The 10,992-nt window shown below is 52.5% G+C and overlaps 1 protein-coding gene across 1 annotated transcript; it reads left to right on the top strand.

The window, feature by feature from the left end:
- The first annotated feature begins 1,531 nt into the window (after positions 1–1,531).
- Positions 1,532–10,008, top strand: SFXN2 (sideroflexin 2). Its single transcript, XM_065894200.1, has 11 exons — positions 1,532–1,695; positions 1,824–1,994; positions 2,934–3,032; positions 4,171–4,246; positions 4,566–4,651; positions 5,949–6,009; positions 6,391–6,457; positions 7,074–7,123; positions 7,420–7,469; positions 9,015–9,062; positions 9,909–10,008. Exons 1-11 carry the CDS (start codon positions 1,535–1,537, stop codon positions 10,006–10,008), a joined length of 969 nt encoding a protein of 322 aa, XP_065750272.1. The 5' UTR covers positions 1,532–1,534.
- Positions 10,009–10,992: the final 984 nt, after the last annotated feature.

The following is a 10,992-nucleotide window of genomic DNA, read 5'->3' as shown; positions in this document are numbered from 1 at the left end:
TCCAGCAATTTGTCAATCACAGTTTAAGTTTCCTATGGTACTTGCCCCAAGGGGTGGGCTTCTGTTCCCACTAAGCTGTGATTCTCTGTACCTGCCTGTCTCTCCAAGTTCGGGGGCAGTTGTTTGCCCTGTGACCGCAATTCTCTGGTGGTTCTAAGAAGAGCTGTGGGTTTTCAGTTTGTTCAGCTTCTTTTTGTTGTGAGGACAGGAGTGACCATTTCCAAGCTCCTCACGTGTCAGACCCGCCTTAGTTTTTCAAGTCATGGATTCCAGAACCTAATTATAGGCAGGGGTTCTGAAGTTAGTCAGGCTGAATTAAAATCCTGGCTCTGTTATTGGCAAGTGCTTGTGTGACTTGGCAAAGTTACTTACCTGTGCCTTGGTTTTCTCATCTATAAAATGGCATTAAACATAAGAGTATCTCTATCTTATAGGGTTAGGGTGAAGACGAATTCAGAAAACGCACGTCAGGCACCAAGCAGAGTGTGTAGCATCAAGTAGGAGCTCAGTAAGTGTTAGTGTTGCCACCATCATCATCAGGTCCCCACGTGCACTGTGTGCTTTAAACACTGGCTCTTCTTCTTGCCTGGGGTACCTCTCCTCCATCCATCTGACTTTCATGCATCCTTCAAAACATTGTTTATTTCTTGTTCTCACAAAGCATGTTCAGAATCCCTCATCCATTTTAGATAAGGTGATCTTATAATTTATCATCCAAACCGGGACACTTTTGAGGTTGCGGGGGTGCTTTTAATAATTACCACAGGACAACAAGCCCCGGCAAACCAGGAGATGCAGTCACCTCAGTTTTAGTACCTCTTCTCTGGCTTTCTGCTGCTCCCCGTGTCCATCAGCAGCATTGTCACACTACTGTCCTTGTCGACTTACTTGTCTCTCTCCTGTTCTGCACCGCCTTGAGGGCGACAGCCATGGCCCGGGATCTCTCATAGGGCCGGCATGCACCCTCCCTGCCCCCCCCGCACTGAATTGAAGGTGATCATGCCATTGTCCTCTCCATCTTTATCAGTGATTGTTTCTACTTTCAGTGTGATCCCACGCCTCTTCCTCCTTCAGATAGATCTGTCCTACCTTCTGGGGCTTCACTCACATTCCACCTCTTCTGGGAAGCCCCCCTTGATCTTTGTGTCCCCCCTTCTCAGCTTCCTCTCATCTCCCGTGCTTATTGTTGCTGTATGTATTATCTGTTGTTCCACAGGTGGGCTCTTGCTCCCCAGTCAGACTCAGCTCCCCAAGGACAGGCCCTGTACTGTCCCTTTTCCCAGCCTCGCCCACAGCATGATCAAGCACCAGGCTGGCCACCAGCAGGCACTCAGGAAACACATGTTGGTGCCCAGTTGCTCAGACTGGTGACCATTCACTGGACCCTTCCTGAGCTGAGTCAGATGACGCTAGCGGCTGGTGAGAGCCGTCAGTCTACCATAGCGGGAGGTGCTAAGGGCCTCCAGGGCAGGCTTTGAGGGCAATCTTCATTTTTCCTCTGTTCCTGAAGTCCACAGTTTTATGTGTGAGCAGGATGGAGGCTGACCTGTCTGGCTTTAATATCGATGCCCCCCGTTGGGACCAGTGCACTTTCGTAGGGCGGGTGAAGCATTTCTTCAATGTCACGGACCCCCGCACCGTCCTGGTACCAGAGCGGGAGCTGGACTGGGCCAAAGTGATGGTGGAGAAGAGCAGGTGAGCGGTTAGGGGAGGGGGCTGGGGGCACTGGGGCGACGTCGGTGGGTGCCCTAGGGACGAGGTGGAAACGGAAGACAAGGGGCCAGGGGTCAGGAGGTAACACCGCCTGTGGTCCTTGGTGGCAGGATGGGGACTGTGCCCCCAGGCATGCGAGTGGAGCAGCTGCTCTATGCCAAGAAGCTGTACGACTCGGCCTTCCACCCTGACACCGGGGACAAGATGAACGTCATTGGGCGGATGTCCTTCCAGGTTCCCGGGGGCATGATCATCACGGGCTTCATGCTCCAGTTCTACAGGTGCGACCCGGGAGCAAGGCAGCGCCAGGTGCAGCCGCGTGGACCTGTTAGGCAGGGAGCCGTACTAGGATGACAGTAATAGCCGTCTTTATGGATCCCTGACCAGCTCCCAGGCACTGTGTTAAATTCTTTGCATGTTATCACCTCATTTAATCTCAACAACCCTACAGAGAGGTACTATTTTCATCTCCATTTTATAGGTGGAGAGCTGAGGTTCTGGAGAGGTTATATGACTTGTCCAAGTTCACACAGCCAGGAAGTAGTGGTGCCTGGCTGTATAAACTGAGGCAGGCCTCTCAAGAGTGCTCAACGGATGAGCTATTCTAATTCCCTCTTTAAAAAGTACTTATTCAACAATGAATTTAATGTATTTTTATAATGTGATATCCAAGTAAAAATATTGGGATACCCTTTCAGCCCAGTTGGGGAGATAAACTTTCTCTGTTGTTCCCCCTTTCTCTCTTCCCTCTCCCCCCTCTCTCCCCCACACATTCAGTTACCCAGTTGTTGAGCCAGGCCTTGGGCCAGGTGTGGGGAGTATAAAGACTTCAGTCCCTCCCTTCAAGGGGTGCCCAATTTTGTTGAGACCAAGAAGTAAATAGTTACCATCCAGCTTGCCAAGTGGTAGGTTAGAGGTAGAATATGGGGTGGTGGGAGCAGAGAGCATAGAATGACTAACTGTGTCTCAGGAAGGGCAGGGGAAGGGTTGGGAAGGTTCCAAGGAAGAAGAGATCTCTCAACAGAGCAGGATTCAGCCATGTATGGAAAGGTTAGGGGGTGTGGATGCTCCAGTCAGAGGGACAGCCTGTGCAAAAGAGCCCAGCTGCATGAAGCAGCATGGGAACAGCTTGGGGAGCGGCAGGTAATGTGGTTTGACTGGTGTGCCCTAAACCCTCTTTCCATCCTCCTCTCTGCCTCTCCGGGCCCCCCTCCTGGTAGGACGATACCGGCAGTGATCTTCTGGCAGTGGGTGAACCAGTCCTTCAATGCCTTAGTCAACTACACCAACAGGAATGCAGCTTCCCCCACGTCGGTCAGGTAGGAGACCTGAACCCCAGGCCGTCCATGTGGGCCTGGAGCAGGTGGCTGTCCTCTTGCCTCCAGGGGAACAGCCCTTCTAAAGGGTTCACGGGCCATCAGTCCTCCCTGGGTGGGACCTGCCCTGGGCAAGTGACCAGGTCTCCCTTTTCAGGGTTTGGAAGTATTAGGCTGACTAGGAGAGTATCTTCTTCCTAGACCAATTCAACATTCATTCATTCACTCATTCATTCATTCATTCTACAAATATTTCTTGAGTGTGTATTAGGTGCTGGGCATGGTTCTAGGTGCCAGGGATACATTTGAGTAAGACATATGTGCTCTCTAGAGTTGAAGGTCTTTTTTTTTTTTTTTTTGCGGTACGCGGGCCTCTCACTGTTGTGGCCTCTCCCACTGCGGGACGCGCAGGCTCAGCGGCCATGGCTCACGGCCCCAGCCGCTCCACAGCATGTGAGATCTTCCTAGACTGGGGCACGAACCCGTGTCCCCTGCATTGGCAGGCGGACTCTCAACCACTGCGCCACCAGGGAAGCCCTAGAGTTGAAGGTCTTTTAAGAAAACAAGCATAGGGACTTCCGTAGTGGTCCAGTGGTTAGGACTCCACGCTCCCAGTGCAGGGGGCACAGGTTTGATCCCTGGTCAGGGAACTAAGATCCCGAATCCCACATGCCGCATGGCGCAGCCAAAAAAAAAAAAAGGAAAACAAGCGTAATAATCTCAGACTGTGATTGCTGCCATTAAGGAAATAAATAGATAAAAAGACAGAGAACAGCAGAGGGGCATCTGTGTAGATAGGCTGTTCAGGGAAGTCCTTTCCGCAGAGCTGGCATTTCAGCTGAGTTTTGAAAGATAAGGATTTAGCCATGCAAGAGCCCAGGGAAGAGTTCCCGGGATAGGGAGCAGCAACATGCAAAGGTTCTGAGCAGGAAGGCATTTGGTGTGTTTAAAGTACTGAAAGGAGGCCAAGGGGACTGGAGCAGCTGAGTGAGTTGGGGGGAGATCACAAGGTGATGCTGGGGACAGATCACATGAGCTTCTCAGGCATGAAGCCACATTTCTAGCCTTTATCACTCAAGCAATCGTCCTGCCCTCAGCCAGCTAGGGTCCCCGCTCCCAAACATCTTCTCTCCTCCACTAGGCAGATGGCCGTTTCCTACGTCACTGCCACAACCGCTGCGGTGGCCACTGCTGTGGGCATGAACACGTTGACAAAGGTACCGTCGAGGGTTGCTGTGGGCATGGTGGCCACTAGGCGGCAGCAAAGTCCTAGGGAAAACTTTTTTTTACCAGGCAGGGACCGTTTCCGGTCTGGATGAGTTGGGTTTGGCCAGAGCCCAGCCAAGTAGTGGGAAATTCAGCAGGGCTGCGCCCATTTGGTCTATCTCGGGCCTTTGAGGGAGTTTGGGTTCCCCGACTGAGTGTCAGGATGCGTGGCAGTAGCGAGGGCTGATTTCTTGCTCTGTCTTCCTGAAGCCCCTTCCACCCCCATCTCCAGGGAGCCTGACCTACTCCCATTGTTCTCTTCTCCCACAGAGAGCCCCGCCCCTGGTGGGCCGCTGGGTGCCCTTTGCCGCTGTGGCTGCGGCTAACTGTGTCAACATCCCAATGATGCGACAGCAGTGAGTACAGGGATCCCTTTTCCTCCCTACAGACCGTGAGGCTAGCAGGGGAAAGGCAAGAAACCAAGGCAGTGGGGGGCTCACTGGGGCTGAGGTGGGTGTGGGGAGGGCAGCCGAGCTGCGCTTCTGAAAGTTCCCTGAGGACTGGCGGCTCCAACAGTGATGGCTGCAGGAGTGGCGGGTGACTTAGGTTTCATCTGTGATGTGTGTTGTGGGTGATGGGGAGCAGGGGTGGGGCGTTAGCGAGGACCTGTGGGGTTTGGCACCAGCTCGTGTCCTTTCAACTGCAACTGTCTTTAAGTTGTGGACTCGGCCTACTTCCAAAGCCCTGGGGAATGTCTTACAGAATGAAACGCAGCAGAGCGAGGTGTCCAAAGATAGAACAGAACCAAGAAGCTTTGAGGAAGCCAGAGGGGCAGATAGATGTTTTCCAGGCACCAGGCTGTAAGCGTCACAGCAGGAAAGGTGAAAGGAGAAACCTGCTGTGTCTCACAGCTCTTGTTTCTTGACTAGAGAAAGTATAGATGTTCCTCTGTTATAAAATTTAATGATGTAGTAGAGTAGAGGTAAAGCGCCCCAAATAGCGCCTGGACTGTAAGAAAATGCTGCATTAAGCGTTAGCTACTGCTGCCCCTGTTTCCATCAGTGCCTTCCTCGTCATCACCAGTATCTATAAGGCACGTTTTCTTGGGATTAGTAGCAAATGGAAAGTGATCACAGCTGCCCTTAGAAAGAGCACACCCCAGAGTAGTCCTGCATGCACACTGCTCACCTCCTCTTCCCCCCCCCCCCCATCCAGTTGCTCCTTCCAGTGAATGAATGAGTCCCCACCACCCACCTGGTCTTGGATGGAGTGCAGTGAAGCACTGGCCTGAGACCAACAGCTCCTGTTTGGGAGCAGTCACTGTGTCAGGCACTGGACTTAGCACTTTGCAGGCATTATCTTGTTTAATCCTCACCAAGTCCGATGAAGTGGGTGCCATGATTATCCCCATTTTGCAAATGTGGATAACTGTGTCTTTAGAAGGACTAGGGAACTTGCTCAAGTTCATACACTTGCTCTGCAGTTTCCGGATTCAGCCTAGGCCGTTGGGGCCCAGTGCTAGCTCTCTGAGCCTCTGCCCTAGGTCACGGCTGGATACCACTCTCTGGAGTGGGGAAGGGCGCTCCAAGGGCCAGCTGCAGGAGGTGGCTTCCTAGAGCTTGAGTGCCCTGGCCTTGGTCCCCTGGTGTGTCACATCGCTGGCAGGCTTCCAGCACCCCTTTCCCATATCCAGCACCTCCTGTCTGTGTTTAGGGAACTCATCCAGGGCATCTGCGTGAAGGACAGGAACCACAATGAGATTGGTCATTCCCGGGTGAGCAGAGGGCTGCCTTTGGGGTGGGAGGAGGGAGTTCCCTCTCAGACCCTGTCCTGTTCTTCGTGGTCAGAGCAGGCCTGGGCTCTACTATAGGGTTGAGAAAACTTCTCCCTGACTCCATCCTCCTTCCCCATCGATTTTCCCTTCATATCTCTGTTCATGTCTTTTCTCCATCGTTTCTGGTCCTGAAGCCATAAAAATGTGGCTGGGTGGGAGAGGGTCAGGTGAGGTCGCTCAACCCCTGACAGGTCCATCCCTTCCTCTTTACCAGCTCAGACTTGGCCTTGACCCTGATCCTGACCCTGACCCAGCCCTCTGGTGCAGCCTATGTATACTGGATAAGCTCATTCCTGACAACTTACTCTTTTCTCCCCTCAGAGAGCTGCGGCCATAGGCATCACCCAAGTGGTTATTTCTCGGATCACCATGGCAGCCCCTGGCATGAGTAAGATGGGGAAGCCCTCCCATCCTGGGGGACCCTGGAACAAGTGATGGAGACCTCAACCACACTTCGGGTGGGGGGTGGGACCTCAGCCTCTATAGACATGCTTCTCAAACTGGTTTGCTTGAGTGCCGAGAGCCACGGGAGAGCCACACTGTAATTCCTGGAATGTCAGTTAATCAGAGATTTGGTGGAGAAAGTTATTTTCATTTAACAAATATTCCTTAAGTTCCTTCAGTGTGCTGGACACAGTGTGGGGTGCTGGGGAGACAGTGGTAGAGAAAAATAAGTCCCCTGCCCTGGTTTTGCTGTCAGCAGGGGCATGTTACAGAGCAGGATACAAAACTTGCTTCAAAGATAGTTTTGAAAAGGGTGCTCTGGGCCTGTGGTACTTGTCCTCCTGTTCTTATAGGTGTGCAGGTTGAAGAGTTTGGGAAGCACCTTCTGTCAGGACTTGGGGGAGGGGTGGGGCGTGGCCATGCCTACAGTCTTCCATTCTTCTCCCAAATGAAAAGTATTTTCTGGAACTTCTGGGGAAGGAGGGAGAATTAGTCTGTGATCTGACTTCGGAAAGGGATCTGGCGGGGAGTCTCACAGCCTTTCCCCTGGTTTCTTCCAGTCCTGCTGCCGGTCATCATGGAAAGGCTGGAGAAACTGCGCTGCATGAAGGTGAGCGGATTCTCCTTTGCATCTTCCCTGCCCAGAACACATACGTGCTGGGGGCTCCTGACCGTCTTACCCTTCCCTCTTGCTCCCACCCTGCACCTCATTCAAGTAGGGCCCATCCCGGTGCCCGCTGGCTGCCCAGTTCTCGGCCTTGTCTGCCGAGAGCAAGGAGAGCCCCGTCCCCACCCTGCAGAGCCAGGGTTTCCCGCCTGCGGGTTTCTAGCTGGGTGACCAGCGTGGGTTTCACCTCGAAGTATGTAAGTCCCACGTGGGTCTCTCTTTTGTCTGTTTCTGTGCAGAGAATCCAGGTGCTGCACGCCCCATTGCAGGTTCTGCTGTCTGGGTGTTTGTGAGTTATCATATTTTCTCGGTTTGGGGTTCTATGGTGGGTGTTTGTATCATATTTTCTCGGTTTGGGGTTCTATGGTGGGGTGCCCAAGATCTGTCTTCTTGTGTCACCCATGTTGGAAAACATGTACTCCTTTACCTGACTTCAAAAGCACCCGGTCTTTAACGTCTGTGGCCCCTCTGGAGCGCTCTCACCCCTTCTTTCTGAGGGCACCAGGCTGGCACTGTGCACACACTGGAGTGGAAAGTGAACCCTTGGGGGTCCTTCTGTCCCAAGGTCTCCCCTCTGACCTTAGGTCTTCAGTAGTTTTAGAGAAGAGACAAAAATGATGAGATCATCCCACCACAAAAACAAAATGAATTATGTGATGTGATAGAGGGGTTAGCTCACACCGGTGGTAAACTTACACAGTGTTACGTGTCGGTTATATCTCAATACATCCAAAAAGATGAGCCATCGAAAATGACAGCACAGCCTGGGCCCGTCAAGTGTCCCAGCCTCGCACGGGAGGAAAGCACCATGAGTCCTGGCAGCGTTCTTAGGTGCCTGCCCTTGACTGGACATGTCCCAGCATTACTCATGCTTTGTGAGGCCATGAGGCTAATGACAGCAACCAAAGCTAACATGCATTGGATGTTTTCTGTGTGCCGCCACTGTGTTGATGTTTCACGTCTATATTTCCGCCTATTCCCTCGGCCCTCGAGGTGTACATACTGTCATCATCTCCTTTCGCAGATGAAGAAACTTGCCCACGTGTCTCTAGCTGGTAGTTGCTGGAGCTGCAGTTGGATCCTTAGCAGGTCTAACATTATGCCAGGCTGTCTCCTGCTAACTGATTTCCCACTGAGGGCGCAGTTACCATGGGCTGGATGTGTCACACATGTTATCTCATTTAATCCTCACAGTAACCGTGCAGAGTAAGTACCCCTCTGCCGTCTCAGAGGGAACTTGCCCAAGATTGCACAGCTAGGAAGTGGCAGAGCTGGGACACGAACCTAGGTCTGTTAGATTCCCGAATCCTGTAAAACATGGTCCTGGATCCGCATCCTCTGAGAACTTGTGAGAAATAAAGACTCTCAAGCCCTTTCCCAGACCTACTGAATTAGCATCACACTTGAACAAGCTCCTCGAGTTCCTTGCATGCCCAGTGAAGTTTGAGAAGCTCTGCCCTCACTGTTCTCCAACAGCTCGGGCATTCAGTGACTACAGGAGCAGGACCCTGCGTTCACGCCCCTCGCTGCTTTCCCTATACGTCAGGGATTGCCTGTGGTCATTAGGGCTGCTGCCCACACTCCCTGGTGACTCCATTACCTTCTTCATCTGCTTGAGTGATGGGTGGGTGGGGTGTGAGGGGGAGTGTAGGGGGGGCTGATTCTGTCCTGTGCTAGAGTGAGTCTCCAGGCACCAAGAGACCAGGAGAAGGGTTGGAGAGAGAGGAGCTTTGGCGCCGGCTCCCCCTTCCTTTGAGGGGCTCAGCGATGGGGTGTGGGTGGCTCTGTGAGATGCCAGACACCCCCTAATGCTTTGGTTTCTCCTTTCTTCCAGCCTCATCTTCATGGTGCCAGTGGCATGTGGGCTGTTCCCGCAGAAATGGTATCAGCTGTTCATTCCTCACTTGGTTTTACTGAGCACCCTGTCCCTGGTCTCCCTGACCTGCCTGGTGTCCCGAAGGAGAGAGGGAGGGGCAGGCAGGGAGGCATCTGTCCAAGGACAAGTACCTGTCAGTCTAAACGCTGGGCCTCTTGACCCCAGGTGAATGGTAAACTGAAACAGAGCTCCAAGGGGCAGAGGGATGAGTTGCTCACTTCCAATGGGGCAAAGGCTGCCTTGGAGAGAAGGTGGGGGAACAATAAGAGACTTTCTGTCCCTGCTGGTTGAGTTACTAGATCCATCTCCCTGGCTGGATCTGGTCTTTGAAATTCAACAAGAGGGTAGGTACTCACTCTGGCTGAGGTTTGCCAGAGGGTGGACGGCTTCGACCTCTCCGCTTCCCTTGCGTGTCCTGGGGGGTGGGTGCAGAGAGCAGAGGAGGTGGGTGAGGAGAGATGATGGCAAAGGGAAGGTAAGCATCAGACTGGGGTGGTGGGGGTGAGGCGGAGTACTAGCTCCAGGAGACCAGGCATAGCTTGAATAGATACGGAGAAGATGCCCGTTTCCCTTTCCCTAGTACTCTCAGCTCCGTAGTCACCTGCTACACATCTCCTGTGTTCTGAGCACCGAGCTTGTAATCTTGAAGAAGACGGAAGTTTAGCACCAGGGAGATGAAGTCAGGGCTCAATAGAAGTAAAAGCAACATACCGTAGTGTACGGAGGTCATTAATAATTCTGATGGAAAATGGGCAAGGGTTTCTTACAGGTGGCATCTGAGTTGGATTTTATCTGATGGTAATTTGCTGCTCGTCCAGGTGGCACACTTATAAGCCCCTTCTCTCTTCTCAGTGAATTGCCAGTTTCCTATCTGGAACCAGAGCTCCAGGACACTATCAAGGCCAAGTATGGAGAACCTGTGCCTTACGTCTACTTCAATAAGGGTCTCTAAATGCCCCACCCCAGCAAGCACCAGTCCATACCCATATTTACCAGCTCCTCCTTAGCCACTGTGGATTCCCGTGCCTCATTCCTCTTTGCCAACAGGGCCTGTAGGCCAGGGTGGATTTGGGGGGACGAGGGTGGGGGTGGGAGGATGCCTCATGCTTCTACCCAGGCACCTGGGTTTATTGGACTCCAGGGGATAAACGTGAACAAGGGGAGAGAGGCCAAGTCTTCTCTCTGCTCTCCCCTAACCCCTGTTCCCTGGAGACCAGGAGCTGAGACCCCCTCAGGGAGAAGGTGCTGAGACCTGGGGGTGACACTCAAGCAAACCGTTTGGAAAAGTTAGGAAACCTTTAGGATTCTGGTTCCAGCAAGGATTGAGGAAGGGCCCCTCTTCTCTTCCTCCTCATCGGCTCTCAGGCAAGGGAACCTTTCACCTGTGTAGTTCTGGCTCCTTCGGGAAGCGGGAGGGAAGAGGCCAGGTCACCTTGGGGCTCCTCTTTGCTCTTCCCCACTCTCCTCCCCAGGGCCCCCTGGTCAGAAAGGTTCTCTGGGAGTCTTGCTAAACTTGGGTTTATCAGGCACCCAGGAGTTTTAGTGCAAAAAAAAAAAAGGACATTGTGTGAGGCAGCAGAGTTTTGTGGTGCTTCAAGCCCTACCTGTTGATACTGGCTTTGTTCTCCTGCCCCTAAAATCATATCCGATTCTATTTCTCTGGGTCTAAAAGATAAATCCACTGACCGAGTAAAAAGGATGTAGGTAGGCACTAACTGCACATGTTAGTGGGTATAATTTCCTGGCTACCTCCCTTCCTCAGCCCGTTGGGTTAAACACCAAAGAAAGACTGGTGTGTACTGAATAGGAAAGGGAAGTTTTATTTGGATGCCTCTGAGAGGAAATGAACCAGGACCAAAGAGCCTTAAAGGACACACAGCAAAGCGCAGCCACTCGCCCTCCCAGCCTGGCTGCTCTAGGTGATTTCTCAGGCCCT

Source organism: Phocoena phocoena, chromosome 16 (assembly GCF_963924675.1).
Source record: "Phocoena phocoena chromosome 16, mPhoPho1.1, whole genome shotgun sequence".
Taxonomy (NCBI): Eukaryota; Metazoa; Chordata; class Mammalia; order Artiodactyla; family Phocoenidae; genus Phocoena; species Phocoena phocoena.
Note: the sequence above shows the minus strand (reverse complement) of the source record. Positions and strands in the feature narration are given on the sequence as shown.

What these genes read in the sequence shown, in the direction of transcription:
- SFXN2 (XM_065894200.1), top strand. Translation starts at nt 1,535, where the DNA reads ATGGAGGCTGACCTGTCTGGCTTTAATATCGATGCCCCCCGTTGGGAC. An exon ending in AGAAACTGCGCTGCATGAAG is followed by an intron (nt 7,124 to 7,419) that starts GTGAGCGGATTC and finishes GTTTCTGTGCAG; the next exon opens with AGAATCCAGGTGCTGCACGC. An exon ending in GTTCTGCTGTCTGGGTGTTT is followed by an intron (nt 7,470 to 9,014) that starts GTGAGTTATCAT and finishes CCTTTCTTCCAG; the next exon opens with CCTCATCTTCATGGTGCCAG.